A 19,447-nucleotide genomic window follows, 5' to 3' on the forward strand; every position below is an offset into this window, starting at 1 on the left:
TTTGTCTAGACTATTAAAATATAACATTAACGATCGGGCGATGTGAACGTAAAAAAAAAAAATAAAATACCAGACACCAGAATTGCTGCTTTTTGGTTAGAAAAAAAATAAATACAAAGTCATCACAAAGTCCCATCGAAACAAAATGGTACTGTTAAAAACTACAGATCAAGGCGGGAAAAAAGAGCACTTATAGAGCCGCGTATACGGACAATTAAAAAAGTTATAGGGGTCAGAAGAGGATGATTTTGGGCATACAGATTTTTTTTTTTTTAAAGTTAGATTTAAAAAAAAAAAAAAAAATAGTAGTACAGTGGTCCCTCAAGTTACAATATTAATTGGTTCTGGGACGACCATTGTATGTTGAGACCATTGTATGTTGAGACCAGAACTCTATGGAAACTTGGTAATTGGTTCGGAAGCCACCAAAATGTCATCCAAAAATAGGAAAAAGTGAGAATTAAAGAAAAATAAGTAGATAACTAATAGAGATAAAGCAAGTCCTTACATATAAAAGTAAGAAAGATCTGCTGGGAGCTGTAATCACTGTCTATGTCAGGGTTTTCCAAGCAGGGATCCTCCAGCTGTTGCAATACCACAACTCCGAGCATGCCTTTGGCTGTCGGGGCATGCTGGGAGTTGTAGTTTTGCAACAGCTGGGGGCACCCTGCTTGGGAAACACTGGTCTATGTAGAGGACAGGAGCTTCTTCAGGGTGCTGTACAGTACACGCAATGTCCTAAAAAAGTAACATGGAGTCGCCCTCACCTGGTGTCCAAAGGAGCAGGTAACCCTGGCACAGGTAAAGTGTACAGAACATGTAATACCTCCCTGTACTGTAGGGGGCGCTACCAGACACCAGTCAGTGCATACGCTTCAGTAATACAGGTAAAGAGTACAGAACATGTAATACCTCCCTGTACTGTAGGGGCGCTACCAGACACCAGTCAGTGCATACACTTCAGTAATACAGGTGTTTTACCAGTAAATTGCCCATCCTGATTGGTCAGTTCTTCCGGCCATTGACATGTTTTGCCGATCTGGACTGTCTGTACATTGTATGTTGAGTCTGGTTTCAACTTACAATGGTCCAGAAAAAAACATTGTATGTTGAGGCCATTGTAACTTGAAGGATCCCTGTACAATAATAGAAAGAAAAAATAATAATAATAATATATATACATATATATATATATATATACATGATATATATATATATATATATATATATAAGTAAATATCAATAAATAAATATATATATATATATATATATATATATATATATATATATATATATACACACACACACACACACACACACACACACATACTTGAGCTACAAAGCCGCTCACCCGCATACACCCTACTCTGGCTGGGATACAAGTTATGTCACAGGGCGGTGCCAGTGTTCTGGCTTCATGTTCCACAGTGACATCTGCTGCCCAGAAAGGGAACTACAGGTCCTATAATGGTGAAGCGGAAAGCTACAACAAAATGGAGTCTTTCAAAAAATAAATCAGTGTTTCCCAACTAATGTGCCTCCAGCTGTTGTAAAACTACAACTACCAGCATGCTTAGGCTAAAAACAATCAAAAGCTACTACCTCCCCCCCCCCCCCCCCTCCATCTTCCCATCAGTATTCAAGTGGAAAATGCGATGTTGTTAACATCCTATACTTATCCCTAAGGGTAGGTACATACTACATTTGTGCCCCCGTTAGTCATATCCGTTGGGATCCCGCCGCAAACACCGACATATACTGTTTGTCCTCGTTCACACTGCAAAATTTCCAAGTAGAATCCCGTGGAAAAACTCGGAAATTCCGTTGCATTGTTTTCAATGGGATTCTGCCGCAGGGTGTACACGGCGGAATTTCCATGCTGGAAACATCCACTGCGAAAATTCAGATTCCGTAATGGCCATGTCAATTCTTGTGGTGGAATCCGCTCGGAAATGCATTGCCGTCTATGGCGCACTAATGAATTGGCGCCTGCCGTGGACATTTAGCAAATATTACGCTATGTGAACATAGCGTTAACGGGAAAAGCGGAACCCATTGATTTCTAAACGACGGCCAAATAGTCACATAGCGACTTTGCTTGGGAGGAAAGTGCCAGAGACCATGGGGGGAGATTTATCAAAACCTGTCCAGAGGAAAAGTTGTCCATAGCAACCAATCAGATCGCTGCTTTCATTTTGCAGAGGCCTTGTTAAATATGAAAGTAGTGATCTGATTGGTTGCTATGGGCAACTGGGCAACTTTTCCTCTGGACAGGTTTTGATAAATCTCCTCCCATGTGTCTTTTTGAGTCCGTTAAAAATAGCGCTTAAAAGGGGTACTCCGCCACTAGACATCTTATCCCCTATCCAAAGGATAGGGGATAAGATGTCTGATAGCGGGGGTCCCGCCGCTGGGGACCCCTGCAATCCCAGCTGCGACACCCCAGACATCCGGTGCACGGAGCGAACTTCGCTCTGTGCCAGATGACTGGCAATGCAGGGCAGAGACTCGTGACATCAAGGCCACACCCCCTCCCATAGAATTGTATTGAGGGGGTGTGGCCATGACGTAACGAGCGGGGCGAGGCCATGACGTCACAAGCCTCCGGCGCTGCACCCGACGTTCTAAATGAACGTCGTGTGCAGCAGCAAGACCGCGGTTTTTCTTTTTGCGAATGTGACACCATGTGTGAACACTAACCTCCACCTTGTATCACCTTGGGAGGATGGGGAGTGTAGTGTAATACAATGCTGTCTTGCTAAGTATAAGTAAATCCTTTTAGCACAAGCGGAAAAAAACAACCAGTACTACCACCCCTATCTTCCCACCACTGCTCAAGTGGAGAATGGGGGTTGCAGTGGGGATATATAATTACAGTGCTGCTGTCTCAGTTCTCTAGTACAGTGTTTTCCAACCAGGGTTCCATCAGTTGTGGCAAAACTACAACTCCCAGCATGCCCGGACAGCTGAAAGCTGTCCGGGCATGCTGGGAGTTGTAGTTTTGTCCGCAGCTGAAAGCACCCTAGTTGGGAAAATATGCTCAATCACATTTGCATTAGGGTCGGTGATGTCACCCTCCTCGTCTAGAGGCGTCTGCACAGTACACACTTCCATCGACGTGTTTCGAAGAGGCTACCCTTCTTCCTCAGGGTGATGTAGTCCACCATGATCTTGCTTTCCACACGGGACCTGTATTTACTAAAGTCACCACTTCAATCCCGCATACCTCGAAATACGCAACATTTTCATTGTGTTTTTTTGTAGTGTCTAGACTGGGGGTGATAGTCCTTCTTTTATATTGTATAGCTGTTACCCCAATCTGGTTCACAGTGCCCTCTTAGTTCACCCTATGTTCATTCAAAGGTGAACTCCACTACTGTAAAATGCATCCAGTTGCAAGGGGTCCAACCTCTGGGACCCCAGCAATCTCCAGAACGGGGCCCAACTCTCCCTGCGCCTGGAGCAGCATATTGACTACAACACCCATTCTCCACTAGAATACGAATGGAAAGAGTAGCCATTTTCAAGCACAACCTTACATATTAATGTTGTTTTAAAGGGGTACTCTGGTGGAATTTTTTTTTATCATCAACTGATGCCAAAAAAGTTACAGATTTGTAAATTACTTCTATTTAAAAATCTTAATCCTTCCAGTACTTAGCTGCTGTATGATCCACAGGAAGTTGTGTAGTTCTTTACAGTCTGAGCACAGTGATCTCTGCTGACACCTCTGTTCATTTTAGGAACTATCCAGAGCAGGAAAAAGTCCCCATAGAAAACCTATCCTAGCCAAAAACCTATCCAGTTCCTGACATGAACAGAGGTGTCAGCAGAGAGCACTGTGGTCAGACAAGTTCAAAAAGAAAAAGAACTTTATTATACAGCAGCTGATAGGTACTGGAAGATTTATTTTTAGATTTACAAATCTGTTTAACTTTCTGGCACCAGTAAAAAAAATACAAAAAAAAGTTTTCCACCGGAGTACCCCTTTAATCCACGTGGCCGACAGTAAAAAAAAAAAAAAAATCATTTCATGTGCTTTTTCTGACTGTAGACGTAACCTTTCCAATTCTTCTCCATGCAGCCCAGTCCGATAGGACTCAAATTTCTCTGCAGACCCTCACAACCACAGCCTCTATAGCAACCCAACCCCCATCCTTAAAGGGGTACTCCAGTGGAATTTTTTTTTTTTTTTTATCAACTGGTGCCAGAAAGTTACACATCTGTAAAATTGCTTTTATATAAAAATCTTAATCCTTAATTACTTAGCTGCTGTATGCTCCACAGGAAGTTGTGTAGTTCTTTCCAGTCTGACCACAGTGCTCTCTGCTGACATTTCTGTCCATGTCAGGAACTGTCCAGAGTAGAAGCAAATCCCCATAGCAAACCTCTCCTGCTGTGGTCGGACTGGAAAGAACTTGACAAATTTATCTGAAGTATTTATCTGTAGCATACAGCAGCTGATAAGTACCGGGGGGGGGTTATATTTGTAAATTACTTCTATTGAAAATCGTTGCACCAGTTCATTTGAAAACATTTTTTCCCACCGGAGTACCCCTTTAATGTTTAAATGCTGTGATAGCTATTGACCACGGCTTTTATTTAAATGACAGACATCGAAGCGATCTCAGGACAGTCATTACCAACAGGCGTTTGTTACGATGTGGACACGCACAATATTCCCCTCACCCGACCCATGACTTAATTGTACGTTAAGGGTCAACAATGGGTTAATGTGATTACATTTCATTCCGTTATCTACACCTGAAGTTGGAAAATGTTCTTTGGATTTCCATACAGGTTTCTATTGTGATCAATGTCTTTTGGGTCATGAGACCTCACGGTAAGACATGAACTTGTGGTAATAATGTAGAATAAAGCCTAAATCTGTATTACATTACATTATTCTTCTCTGTATTGTTCTATTAATTGTTTTCCCTGCAGTTCCACCGTCTCTATATGGGGTCATCCCAGCTGTAGTTCCATGCAGCCGCACATCTGGTATTAAAAGGCCCTTATTGTAATAAACAGGTGTCTCTCCTACAAGGCCACAGAGCAAAGTTTCCCAACCAAGGTGCCTCCAGCTGCTACAAAACTACAACTCCCAGCATGCCCTAGTTTTGCAATAGCTGGAGGCACCTTGGTTGGGAAACCCTGCCGTAGAGTCACACTGTACCGCCCAACGTGGCCTGTGTCTCCCCACACTGTAGCCGAAGATTGTTTGAGATGACAAATTTGGACTTGCACTATAAAAAGTCTCATACAAAAACTTTTTTTTATTATATTATATATTAGTGACATCATGCCCCGCCCCCTCAATGCAAGTCTATGGGAGGGGGCGTGACAGCCGTCACGCCCCCTCCCATAGACTTGCATTGAGGGGGTGGGGCGTGATGTCACGAGGTGGCATGGCTATGATGTCACGAGCTACTGGCACCGGCCTAGCGTTCGGAACAGTTTGTTTCAAATGCTGAGCAGCGGAGGAGCCCTTTAAGTTTTAGCTTGTGGGGGGTCTGAACATTGGGGCTCCCTGCGATCTCTTGTATGGAGTCCAGGCTATCCCCAAAGCAGCATGTCATGCCCCCATCTCTATGGTAGAGCCGTTTGGCTATCTTCAGCTCTCCCATACAGAGATATATATATTATATAGATTATATATATTTTTTATATATAGGGTGTTGGGTTTTTGCTGGTGATCAGGGGCCAGCACTCCGATAGGGGATACGTTTTTTGTATGACATCTCCTGTAAGTACTATACTACATGTACCATAAAAAGCAATACTACACTTTACACCCAGAACCTGCCGCCACTCGATTCTATGATAAATGACACAAGTCAGTGATGTTTTTCATAAACTTTAATGTTGGACAAAATGAACAGTGATTTAGAATCGCAGCTTCTGGAAGAACCACTTGTTTCTCCCGGTCTTGTACCTGCAAGATAAAAAGTTAAAAATCACATTAAATAAATTGCAATGCAGTAAAGCAGAACTAAAGTTATTACAAAGTCCTCCCACTAAAACCGATATCACACCAATCAGTACTGAGATTTGTAGGTATAAGGGCCCATTCACACTATGGAATTTCCCAGCAGATAAATAGGGATGCAGCAGCCTTCATTGTTTTCAATGGGATTCTGCTGCACAGCGAAAACCGGAATTTCCGTGGCAGAAATGCATTGGAGTCAAGGGTGACTGAGCAAATATAGCAGCAATTGATTTAGGTATGATCGGTATGTGCACAGTGTAAGCCACTAGGGGGGGCTATAACACTGCAAAAAAAAAAAAAAATAATAATAATATATATATATATATATTGAAGAAAAAGTTATCATTTAACCCCTTCCCTAATAAAAAGTAAGAATCTCACCCCCCTTTTCCCATTAAAAAACCTAAATAAATAAAAAATGTGGTATAAAATAGAAATAAAGTTTTAATAAAAGTGTAAAAGACATTGTTGTTTTTTTTAGACAGAATCGGTATATATCGCGATGTATCGTCACCTAGACAGTATCGCGATACATCGGGATATATCGAATCGCCACACTGGTATTGCGATTCGAATCGTATCGCCAATTTCTTGGCGATTCACACCCCTAGTTATGATTTTTTTCAGAAGTACGACAAAATCAAACCTATATAAGTAGGGGATCATTTTAATCGTATGGACCTAAGGTGTTATTGCACTGTGTAGAAACAGAAGCCCCCCAAGAGTTACAAAATGGCATTTTCTCTTCAATTTTGTCGCACAATGAATTTTTTTTGGTAAAATGACCAGTGTCACTGCAAAGTAGAATTGGTGACGCAAAAAATAAGCCATAATATGGAATTTTAGGTGCAAAATAGAGTTATGATTTTTGATAGGTGGAGGAAAAAAGGAAAAATTCAAAAACTGAAAAACCCTGAGTCCTTAAGGGGTTAAATGCCTGAGGTTTGGCTCTGAACATGGGGAGATGCTCTAGATCAGTGTTTCCCAACCAGGGTCCTCCAGCTGTTGCCAAACTACAACTTCCAGCATACATGAACCACCGTCAGCGCATGCTGGGAGTTGTAGTTTTGGAACAGCTTGTCTTAATGTCCAGACATGAAAAGGCTGTCCGGGCATGTCTCAGCATAGCCCATAAAGTGGAGTGGGGTTCTACATGTTCTGCCACTGATCGCTGCCCCGTGAGATTCCTTGTCCGTTTGCTCACTAAGTGTCACCGCACTAACCTGCTGCTACAGGTGGGTAACACATGACAACCATACTTATGTGTCCGATCAGTGCTCCTGTTTTCACCTCAGTTCTGCAGTCCTAGGGTACACGCAGAGCTTTGTGATGTCACTGCTGCAGTTTTTCTGTTATAATATATTATATACATATATATATATATATATATATATATATATATATATATATATATATATATATACATATACACACACACACATATACATATACACACACATACAATACATATACACATATATACACACATACACATATATACACACATACACATACATACATACATACATACCGTATATACTCTAGTATAAGCCGACCCGAGTATAAGCCGAGACCCCCTAATTTCAACCCAAAATCCCAGGAAAAGTTATTGACTCGAGTATAAGCCTAGGGTGGGAAATACCTCATCCCCCCCCCCGTCATCATCCAGACCCGTCATTAACATCCTCATCATCATCCCCTTATCATCCCACACATCCCCCTTCATCATCCCCTTATCATCCCACACATCCCCCCTTCATCATCCCCTTATCATCCCGCACATCCCCCCTTCATCATCCCCTTATCATCCCACACATCCCCCCTTCATCATCCCCTTATCATCCCACACCCCCCCCCCTTCATCATCCCCACACCCCCCCCCCCCCCCTTCATCATCCCCACACCCCCCCCCCCCCTTCATCATCCTCTTATCATTCGCCCTCAGTGATCTTCAACCTGCGGACCTCCAGAGGTTTCAAAACTGGTCCGGTGAGGAGGTGGTCCGGTGAGGAGGTGGTCCGGGCTGCTATCTTCACCGGGGGCGCCTCTTCTCCGCGCTTCCGGCCCGGAATAGAGCCGTTGCCTTGACAATGACGCAGAATTACGTTGGCAATGAACGCACCTCTGCGTCGTTGTCACGGCAACGTGACTATTCTGAGGCCGGGCCCGAAGCGCTTAGAAGAGGCCTCCCCGGTGAAGATAGCAGCCCGGAACCAGTATCCCACCGGACCACCTCCTCACCGGACAGCCCTGCAGGACCGGACCAGCGCCGAGCGGAGGTGAGTACTCAGAACTAAAGGGGGTGAGAGGGGGGCTGGATGATGTTGAAGGCCGCAGTGGTCTTCAACCTGCGGACCTACGGAGGTTTCAAAACTACAACTCCCAGCAAGCCCGGACAGCCGATGGCTGCCCGGGCTTGCTGGGAGTTGTAGTTTTGAAACCTCTGGAGGTCCGCAGGTTGAAGACCACTGCGGGTGGGGGAGTTCACTCGAGTATAAGCCGAGGGGGGGTGTTTTCAGCACGAAAAATCGTGCTGAAAAACTCGGCCTATACTCGAGTATATACGGTACATACACACACACACACACACACATATACATACATACACACACACATATATACACACACACACATATATACACACATTGTGCAATGACTGCCGACAGTGGAGCTGAGAGTTGCGTGTACGGATCTGAGGGAGGTGCAGAGTTCCACAGTGGTGTTCATGTCAGGAGAGCGTATATATGAGAACACTACTGTGCATATCCATGCTCCTCCTGTCATGAACTACACAAGGACCTCTGACAGAGCTGAGGGTTGTGTGTACGGAGATGGAGACGCAGGGGGAGCAAAGCTGAGGGTTGTGTGTACAGAGCTGAGGGAGGTGCAGAGTTGCGTCTTGCCCTGCTCTTTCTTCCCCTTTGCAGTATTTTCAGCAATCCTTGGACAGATGGGGGGGGGGGGGGTCGAATGCAGAACTGCATGGGACAATTCTGCACCTCACACTGGCCATCACAGACACGCAAGTATGGTAACAGCATGTTAGCAGTGACTCAGGTTAGCAGTTTTCTTTACAGGAAAGCTGTCAAAGCCAACATATGCCATCACCCCCAAGGCCTGTAAGTACAGAATTTGAGCAGCCTTAACATTACCCGTATTACATTGGGGTGAACAGGATTTTCATGAGATGTAATGCATTTTTCTGCAGATTTGGGATGCTTAATCTGGACCACAAATCCACAGCAAATATACCAAGTCTGATCTCAACCCTATTCTGCCTATAAAGAGCAATGAAAGCCTGACCGGATCCTCTGCCGAGCTCACACAGCCCATGCACTTTTTACTGCAACATTAAGGATATACCAACCTCTCCTCAAACTTTACTTTGGCCTCCCTCCTGGCTTTGCGCTTCAGAGCTGGGTCCCTGAAAACATCCTTGTTCACCACAGCCTTGTCAAGAGGGATGTCAACAGAGTATCTGCAAAAAACAAAGACATGTCAGCGCCACTTGTGTATAAAACAGATGCATGTGATTTAACCCCTAACAATGACGTATACACTCCTGACAAGTCTGCACCAAATCTGGCGGCTCCAAGCAGATTTCAGTAGTAAACATCAGCATGTGGAGATTGGGTGACCGGCTATTAACTACTTAAATGCCACTGTCAGTTGACAGCGGGTCTAGATGGCCGTTATAGCCGTCATTGATGGTGCAGTAATCACTGGCTGAAGAAGGTGAACCGCTGTTCTGGCAGCCGGAGGCCTTGCCTCTTTCCATGGCTGCCCGGGATCTTCTATTGGATGAGCCAGTTTGGACTCCAATAGATTGCTGATCACAGATCAATGCAGTTTAATAGATCTGCATAGATCTGTTCAAGGAATCTAAAGAACTCATATAGGTCCCCCAAAAGGACGAAAAGTGTCAAGAAAATAGAGTTTAAATTACCCGGTTTACCCATATAAAAAAAAAAAATGAAAACATAAAAAAAACTTTAGAATCTTGGCATGCAGAATTATCTGAACTCTTTAAATATAAACATTCCTCTTGGGTGGTAAAAAAAAAAAGCAGAATTGGTAGTTTTGATCAAAATTTTTTTGTAAAAATCAATCAGAGTCTGATAAATACAAAATTGTATCAATTAAAGCTACAGATCATGAGATCACACATACAGCTGGGTGTAAGGAAAAATAGGTGAGAGAAAACAGCAATTTTCAAGATTCGTAAAACATTACAAACTATACATATTAGGTATAGCAAGAGGTAGAAAATGGCACTCACCATCCATGTGCGCATAAAATCTTCATCTTTATTTCGTTTAAATAAAATGATTTCATGCCGGCAAGCTCGCTGGGAAAGAGGGACGGGAAGACAGCCGTCTTCCCGGCCCTCTCTCCCAGTGAGCTTGCCAGCATGAAATATTTTATTTAAACGAAATAAAGATGAAGATTTTATGCGCACTTGGATGGTGAGTGCCGTTTTCTACCTCTTGCTATTAAACTACATATGTATGGACTGGTGGATCTTTTCCAGACTGGACCACGTACCACCTCCAGCTCCACATTCATACTCCTAGCACACAAGGATTAGGTAGTAGCCATTATTTTCCCTACATTCTTGTATCTATTGACTGTACATATAAGGTATTGTTGTAAAAATCACCCTGTTCTAGTCTTGAGCACTAGTCACTTTCTCTATGAAACTATGAGCATCTCACACTTTACTTCAGCTTCAAACAAACCCACAAGTTAGAGATGAGGGAACTTACAGTAAATTTGATTCGTCACAAACTTCTCGGCTCGGCAGTTGATTACTTATCCTGCGTAAAATAGTTCAGCCTTCAGGTGCTCCGGTGGGCTGGAAAAGGTGGATACATTCCTAGGAAAGAGTCCTAGGACTGTATCCACCTTTTCCAGCCCACGGGAGCACCTGAAGGCTGAACTAATTTATGCAGGAAAAGTCATCAACTGCCGAGCCGAGAAGTTTGTGACGAATCGAATTTACTGTAAATTCGCTCATCTCTACCATGCGTGTTCTTTGATTCAAGCCCTTCACCCATGACAATTGCAATGAATTTAGTGTTTCTCTCAGGTGATAAAGCTACACCTGAGATGAAGAAATACTATATTGCAATCATGGCGAGTGCTGGGATGATCTTTACAACAATACATTGGATTTGACACCACCATGTGCACCACCACTATTGTAGAGTGCTGACACTATTTCACAGGACACTTAGCACTCACCTGGTTGGCATGAGGTGGTTGTAGTTGTAAACCTTCACAAAAGACTTGATCTTGGACCGCTTGGCAATTCTCTTCTTGCCCATGGTGGCAGTAACCTTACGGGGATAGCGATCAATGCCAGCAACCAGGGCATGGCTGTACTGACGGTCTGAGGTGCCATCATCAATGTTCTGCCAAGGGAAAATACCATAAAGTACTGTTATTGACAAAATAATGGTTTTTCAGGGACACTTGATTTTATAAATTAGTCTGGATTCCGCTAAGAATAAAAGCAAAACATTTTTGGCTCACTCAATTAGAAACTGGCAACTTAGGCTGGTGTTGGCAAGCACACTGAGGATTTGTTCACACGGCGGAATTCCACTGCAGCAGAGTCCCATTGAAATCCCGATTCTGGCATCTGCAAAAGTAGCCAGGTCTATTCTTTTTGCGGATTTAGCTTGGAAATGCATTGGCTTCTACGAGACGGCACATTTCTGCCTGCTGGATTCTTAGTGTGTGGAATTTCCGCCCGTGTCTTCTGGGCAGACATAACCCACATTTTCAGCTGTGTGAACCTGGCTCACAGACAAAAATCGGAAAAAGTAGAAACAGGTCCAGCGTGAATAAATTCCACTTGAAATTCCAGTTTTCATTTTGTAAATGTGCAGGACATCACAAACAAGTGGATACTGAATAACCGATGCATTTTGAGTGCTCTTTGCACCCTTATTCGTACCATAGTTACACTTGTTCCGCCCAGGTTTAAAGGGGTACTCCCCAGGAAAACAATTTATTTATTTTTAAATCAAATGGTGCCAGAAAGTTAGATTTGTAAATGAATTCTATTAAAAAACCTTAATTGGTGTATGCTCCAAGTTCTTTTCTTTTTGAATTTCCTCTGTCTGACCACAGTGCTCTCTGCTGACACCTAAATTTTAGAAACTGTCCTGAGAAGGATAGGTTTGCTATAGGGATTTGCTCCAACTCTGGCCAGTTCCTAAAATAGACATGGGTGTCAGCGGAGAACACTGGTCAGACAAAGAAAAATCTACATGTGGAGCATACAGCAGCTGATAAGTACTGGATGGATTAAGACTTTAAATAAGATTTTAATAGAAGTAATTTACAAACCTGTTTAACTTTCTGGCACCAGGTGATTTAAAAAAAAAATAAATAAAAAAAGCTTTTCCAGTGGAGTACCCCTTTAAGTGCATTCATCTGCACTGGAACTTTTTCTACTTTTTCCCAAAAAAATAAAAAACCTGCATTGCTCAGCCGATCACTTGTGCCAGCAGTGGGGGCAGTTTCTGCACAAATCGGACATCATGTTAAGCCGGAAGCCCCCCCTAAAATGCCCTACTACAGTAATCAAACTGTGACCCTCCAGAAGGTGCGAAACTACAATTCCCAGCATTCCTGGACAGCCAACAGCTGTCAAGGCATGCTGGGATTTGTAGTTTTGCACCATCTGGAGGCCAGCAGTTTAGAGACCACTGCTTTACAACAACCTTCTGAACACACTGGGATACAACATACCTTTACAATGACAGCTTTGCGGCCAGCGTAGCGCCCTGCAAGAACAAGGACGACCTTCCCTGGTTTCATAAACTTGCCCATTTCTGAAAAGAAAGAAAAATATATAAAGTTAAGACCAAGCATAATTGTACCTAGTTCAGAAAACCGACCAAGCATATAGAAGAGTTCTGCAGTGAATAATGGACCATATACAAAGCTAGATCACCTACATGGGTCATCCAGCTGCTGGCACAACTACCATATTACCTGTACTATAAGGACACACATAGGGCTCCATAACCTACACCTGTACTGTATGGACACTCATAGCACTTTATACTATGTGCACACTCAGTGCACACTTACATATACCTATACTATGTGGACACTCCGTGCACACTCTTACCTATCCCTGTATGGACACACTGCACACTCTTCCCTGTACTGTATAGACACTGCACACCCTTCCCTATACTGTATGGACACACTGCACACCCTTCCCTATACTGTATGGACACTGCATACTCTTCCCTATACTGTATGGACACTGCATACTCTTCCCTATACTGTATGGACACTCGGCGCCCTCCATTCCCTGCACTATACGGACACTCGGCGCCCTCCATTCCCTGTACTATACGGACACTCAGCGCCCTCCATTCCCTGTACTATACGGACACTCAGCGCCCTCCATTCCCTGTACTATACGGACACTCAGCGCCCTCCATTCCCTGTACTATACGGACACTCAGCGCCCTCCATTCCCTGTACTATACGGACACTCAGCGCCCTCCATTCCCTGTACTATACGGACACTCAGCGCCCTCCATTCCCTGTACTATACGGACACTCAGCGCCCTCCATTACCTGTACTATATGGACACTCGGCGCCCTCCATTACCTGTACTATATGGACACTCGGCGCCCTCCATTACATATACTATATGGACACTCGGCGCCCTCCATTACCTGTACTATATGGACACTCAGCGCCCTCCATTACATATACTATATGGACACTCGGCGCCCTCCATTACCTGTACTATATGGACACTCAGCGCCCTCCATTACATATACTATATGGACACTCAGCGCCCTCCATTACATATACTATATGGACACTCGGCGCCCTCCATTACATATACTATATGGACACTCGGCGCCCTCCATTACCTGTACTATATGGACACTCGGCGCCCTCCATTACATATACTATATGGACACTCGGCGCCCTCCATTACATATACTATATGGACACTCAGCGCCCTCCATTACCTTTACTATATGGACACTCAGCGCCCTCCATTACATATACTATATGGACACTCGGCGCCCTCCATTACATATACTATATGGACACTCGGCGCCCTCCATTACCTGTACTATATGGACACTCAGCGCCCTCCATTACATATACTATATGGACACTCAGCGCCCTCCATTACATATACTATATGGACACTCAGCGCCCTCCATTACCTGTACTATATGGACACTCAGCGCCCTCCATTACCTTTACTATATGGACACTCAGCACCCTCCATTACATATACTATATGGACACTCAGCGCCCTCCATTACCTGTACTATATGGACACTCAGCGCCCTCCATTACATATACTATATGGACACTCAGCGCCCTCCATTACATATACTATATGGACACTCAGCGCCCTCCATTACATATACTATATGGACACTCGGCGCCCTCCATTACCTGTACTATATGGACACTCAGCGCCCTCCATTACATATACTATATGGACACTCAGCGCCCTCCATTACATATACTATATGGACACTCGGCGCCCTCCATTACATATACTATATGGACACTCAGCGCCCTCCATTACCTGTACTATATGGACACTCGGCGCCCTCCATTACATATACTATATGGACACTCGGCGCCCTCCATTACATATACTATATGGACACTCAGCGCCCTCCATTACCTTTACTATATGGACACTCAGCGCCCTCCATTACATATACTATATGGACACTCGGCGCCCTCCATTACATATACTATATGGACACTCGGCGCCCTCCATTACCTGTACTATATGGACACTCAGCGCCCTCCATTACATATACTATATGGACACTCAGCGCCCTCCATTACATATACTATATGGACACTCAGCGCCCTCCATTACCTGTACTATATGGACACTCAGCGCCCTCCATTACCTTTACTATATGGACACTCAGCACCCTCCATTACATATACTATATGGACACTCAGCGCCCTCCATTACCTGTACTATATGGACACTCAGCGCCCTCCATTACATATACTATATGGACACTCAGCGCCCTCCATTACATATACTATATGGACACTCAGCGCCCTCCATTACATATACTATATGGACACTCAGCGCCCTCCATTACATATACTATATGGACACTCAGCGCCCTCCATTCCCTGTACTATACGGACACTCAGCGCCCTCCATTACCTGTACTATATGGACACTCAGCGCCCTCCATTACCTTTACTATATGGACACTCAGCGCCCTCCATTACATATACTATATGGACACTCAGCGCCCTCCATTACCTTTACTATATGGACACTCAGCGCCCTCCATTACATGTACTATATGGACACTTATTCTCATCCATTCCCTCCATACTACGGCATCCACAGACCCCGAATATAAAGAGTACAGCTCCACCAATAAACAATCTGACATTTTAAACCTTATCACCCCTCACCTTACAGTATCTCCCAAATATACTCTCCCCAGGAGAGGGGACAACAAGCTGATGCGTGAGGGGGTACTGGTGCAAAACTACAACTCCCAGCAAGCCCTAGGCAGCCAACATGCTGGGAGTTGCGGTTCTGCAGGAAGATCATACAGCCCACGTGACCAGCTTGTTGCCCCTCACACAGACATCACCCCGGGGAAGCCATGACAGTTACCGACACAGACGGGCCCGATAACACACACAACGACTACCAGAAACCAAAAATATCCGCCCGGTAACATAAAGCGAGTCCCGCCCTGTCAGAACCCGGGGCCCACAGCACGGTAAACCGAGGGGACACGGGGGATGGAAGAGGATGACACACGGAGCCCCGGCTACTCACTCGCTCCAGCTCAATGGCCGCCCTGAAAAGAAAGGAAGTAATTCCTGCGCCGCTCACCTTTCACGCCGCGGCCGTGGTGACGTATTTCCGCCCGGCGTGGCTAGACGCTCTGTCCTGCGGGAAAGGTGGGGGGCGGTTTCTCTATGGTGCTGGAGGACCTTGAACTGGAACTGCTTTCCGGGAAGTAAAAGTTGACTGGTTGCCCATAGCAACCAATCAAATTGCTTCTAAATTATTTTACAAGGGCCTCTGAAAAATCATAGAAACGATCTGACTGGTTGTTATGGGCAACCGCTTCACTTTTTTTCTCTACACAGGTTTTGATGAATATCATTGGATGGCTGTCCGGGCATGCTGGGACTTGTTGTTAGTGATCACTGTGAAAGAGGATTTCCATAGATATTTTAACCCCCTAAAGACAGTGTTTCCCAACCTGTGTGCCTCCTGCTGTTGCAAGACTACAACTCCCAGCATGCCCGGACAGCCGGTAAGGCTGCGTGTACACGGCCGTCTAGACCCGTCCCGTCCTTCTCCCGTCAAAATAAAAAAACGGACTTGAAAACAAACGGGCAATAACGGATGCAAATGGATGTTATCGGTTTGTATCCGTTATTGTTCAGTTAATAAACAAAAAAAAAAAAACGTTTTTTTTTTTTGTTCTGAGCATGCTCAGAAGTAAAAACGGATCAAGAAACGGATTGAAAGGCTCATCCGTTTTCCATAGACTTCAATATTACATTTACTGTATCCGTTTTTTCTAACGTTTTTTTTGGGAGGGAAGAAAAAATACTGCATGTGCCGTTTTTTCTGCCGTAAAAAAAACAAAAACGGAAATGAGTGCAGACGGGTGCAAACGGATTGTAAAAGAATCCCGTTGACATGAATGGGATTTTTTTTAAAACCGTTTTGAACCCGTTTACAGCCTGCAAAAAAGGAAACAAAACGGGGACAGACGGCCGTGTGAACGCGCCCTAACACTGATCAATGTAATAGTTTCCTATAAGGCAGTGGTGTCCAACCTGCGGACCTCCAGATGTTGCAAAACTACAACTCCCAGCATGCCCGGACAGCCTTTGGCTGTCCGGGCATGCTGGGAGTTGTAGTTTTGCAACATCTAGAGGTCCGCAGGTTGGAGACCACTGCTATAAGAACTTGAAAATAGTAAATAAAATGTTAATTAAACCCTTCCCTAATAAAAGTCGGAATCACCCCCTTTTTGCCATTTTTTTAAATAAAAAATTCTGTAACAATAAATAAATAAACGTATGCAATATTGTCACGTATGTAAATGTCAAAACTGTTAAAATATAACGTTAATTAAACCGAACGGTCAATGGCGTACACGTAAAAAAATAAATAAAAAAAAACAAGGTTCAGATTTGCAGATTTTTGATAGTAGAATTATTATTTTTTTTTTAATAAAAAAAATCCCAACAAAACTAAAATGGTACCAAGAAAAACTACAGATTATGGTGCAAAAACTGATTCCCATACATCCTCGTATACAGAAAAATAAAAGAGTTACAGGGGTCAGAAGAGGACAATTTTAACCCCTTAAAGGTGTAGTGCGGCGAAAAATAACTTAGCCCCATTTAAAGGATAGGGGATAAGTTAAAGATCGCAGGGGGTCCGAGCACTGGGACCCCCCCCCGCCATCTCCTGAACAGAACCCTTGCAGTCTGCCGGAAGCGGCCGTTCCAACCCCTGCAGGAAGCTGGGATACATGAAGGGGGCATATCGACCAGCATTCCGTGCGGGGGTTGGCGTGCCCCCTTCCAGAAGACTGCCAAGGCCCCGTTCAGGAAATTGCGGGGGGTCCCAGCACAAGGACACTCCGCGATGTATAAATTACCCCCTATCCTTTGGTTAGGGGATAAGTTATTTTTCACTACAGAATTCCTTTAAAGGGGTACTCCGGCGCTAAGACATCTTAACCCCTATCCAAAGGATAGGGGATAAGATGCCTAATCGCGGGGGTCCCGCTGCTGGGGACCCCCATGATCTTGCACGCAGCACCCCGTTATAATGATTACTTGCGATCACGGGGGCCGGAGCATTGTGATGTCACGGCTCACGCCCCCTCCCATAGGCTTGCCTTGAGGGGGCGGAGCGTGACGTCACACGGGGCGGGGCCGTGACCTCACAATGCTCCGGCCCCCTTGATCGACAGTAATCAGACCCGGAGTGAACACGCTCTGGGGACAGATTATAAAAGGGTGCTGCGTGCAAGATCACGTGGGTCCCCAGCGGCGGGACCCCCGCGATCGGGCATCTTATCCCCTATCCTTTGGATAGGGGATAAGATGTCGGAGTACCCCTTTAAGTACACATTTTTTTTTTTCATTTAAGTTTTTTGCGCCACCAATCGTACTTCGTAATGACATCACTCCTTTTACCATCAAATCTACGGTGAAACAAAAAAAATTATTCCTGGGGCCAAATTGAAAAAGAAGCGCAATTTTGGGGGGCTCCCTACACAGGTCTGTAGGTCCATACGGTTACAAGGATACCAAATTTATATAGGTTTTGTTTTATTTTACTACTTTAAAAAAATGATAACTTTTTGTACGAAAATGAGTAAAATCCTCCTCTTCTGACCCCTATATCACGTTTATTTTTCCATATACGGGGATGTATAAGGGTCATTTTTTTTTTGTGCCATGATCTGTAATTTTCACCGTTACCATTTTTGTTTTGATGGGAATTTTTCTTAGCTTTTTATAAAAAAAAAAAATTTATGCATATGAAGTGACCGAAAATACGCATTCCTGGACTTCTGTATTTTTTTTTTTACGTTTACGCTATTGACCGTGCGGTTTACTTAACATTATATTTTCATAGTTTGGACATTTATGCACATAGCGAGACCACATATGTTTATTTTTGTTTACATTATTTTATTTAAAAAATGGGAAAAGGGGGTTATTCAAACTTTTATTTACATTTATTAACAAAAATTTTTAACATTTTTTTTTTTAGTCCGCATAGTCCCCAATTACATGGAATCTTTAGATCAGTGGTTTTCAACCTGCGGACCTCCAGATGTTGCAAAACTACAACTCCCAGCATGCCCGGACAGCCGTTGGCTGTCCGGGCATGCTGGGAGTTGTAGTTTTGCAACATCTGGAGGTCCGCAGGTTGAAGACCACTGCTTTAGATTGTAAACACTGAACAATGTTGCTCCATAGCACAGCGTTGATCAGTGTTATTAGCGCTCCACTGCTTCAGGCTACCTTGGCTTCCTGCAGCATTGGAGCGCCGATCGGACAGCGAGGAGCCAGGTAAGGGACCTCTCGCCATCCGCTCAGCTGATCAGGAATTCGCCGCATGTAGAAGTCGCAGTCAACTATGATTGTGGGATCTAAAGGGTTAATACCAGACACCAGCCCAATCGACAATGGCATTAGCCGTGGGTCCTGGTGGCTGATAGCCACCAGGACCCACTGGGTATGAAGCACGCTCAGCTGCTGAGTGCGCTTTATATGGTGGGAGCGGGCACAGGACGCACACGTACGCTCTGTATCCTTAACAGGTTAAAGGGGTACTCCCGTGGAAAACTTTTTTTTTTTTTTATATATCAACTGGTGCCAGAAAGTTAAACAGATTTGTAAATCAC

The 19,447-nt window shown here is 44.3% G+C and overlaps 1 protein-coding gene across 1 annotated transcript; it reads right to left on the bottom strand.

Annotated features, from left to right (window-relative positions):
* Nucleotides 1–5,844: 5,844 nt before the first annotated feature.
* Nucleotides 5,845–15,894, bottom strand: RPL27 (ribosomal protein L27). The gene is made up of 5 exons (XM_056548135.1): nucleotides 15,832–15,894; nucleotides 12,752–12,834; nucleotides 11,234–11,403; nucleotides 9,357–9,467; nucleotides 5,845–5,935 (listed from the first exon to the last, which is right to left on the bottom strand). Exons 2-5 carry the CDS (start codon nucleotides 12,830–12,832, stop codon nucleotides 5,887–5,889), a joined length of 411 nt encoding a protein of 136 aa, XP_056404110.1. The 5' UTR covers nucleotides 12,833–12,834; nucleotides 15,832–15,894; the 3' UTR covers nucleotides 5,845–5,886.
* Nucleotides 15,895–19,447: the final 3,553 nt, after the last annotated feature.

This window comes from Hyla sarda, chromosome 12 (assembly GCF_029499605.1).
Source record: "Hyla sarda isolate aHylSar1 chromosome 12, aHylSar1.hap1, whole genome shotgun sequence".
NCBI lineage: Eukaryota > Metazoa > Chordata > Amphibia > Anura > Hylidae > Hyla > Hyla sarda.

Coding starts and splice junctions, on each gene's coding strand:
- RPL27 (XM_056548135.1), bottom strand. CDS start 12,832: ATGGGCAAGTTTATGAAACCAGGGAAGGTCGTCCTTGTTCTTGCAGGG. Junction 11,404..12,751: donor GCAAAGCTGTCATTGTAAAG/GTATGTTGTATC, acceptor TTCCCTTGGCAG/AACATTGATGATGGCACCTC. Junction 5,936..9,356: donor AAAGTAAAGTTTGAGGAGAG/GTTGGTATATCC, acceptor TTTATCTTGCAG/GTACAAGACCGGGAGAAACA.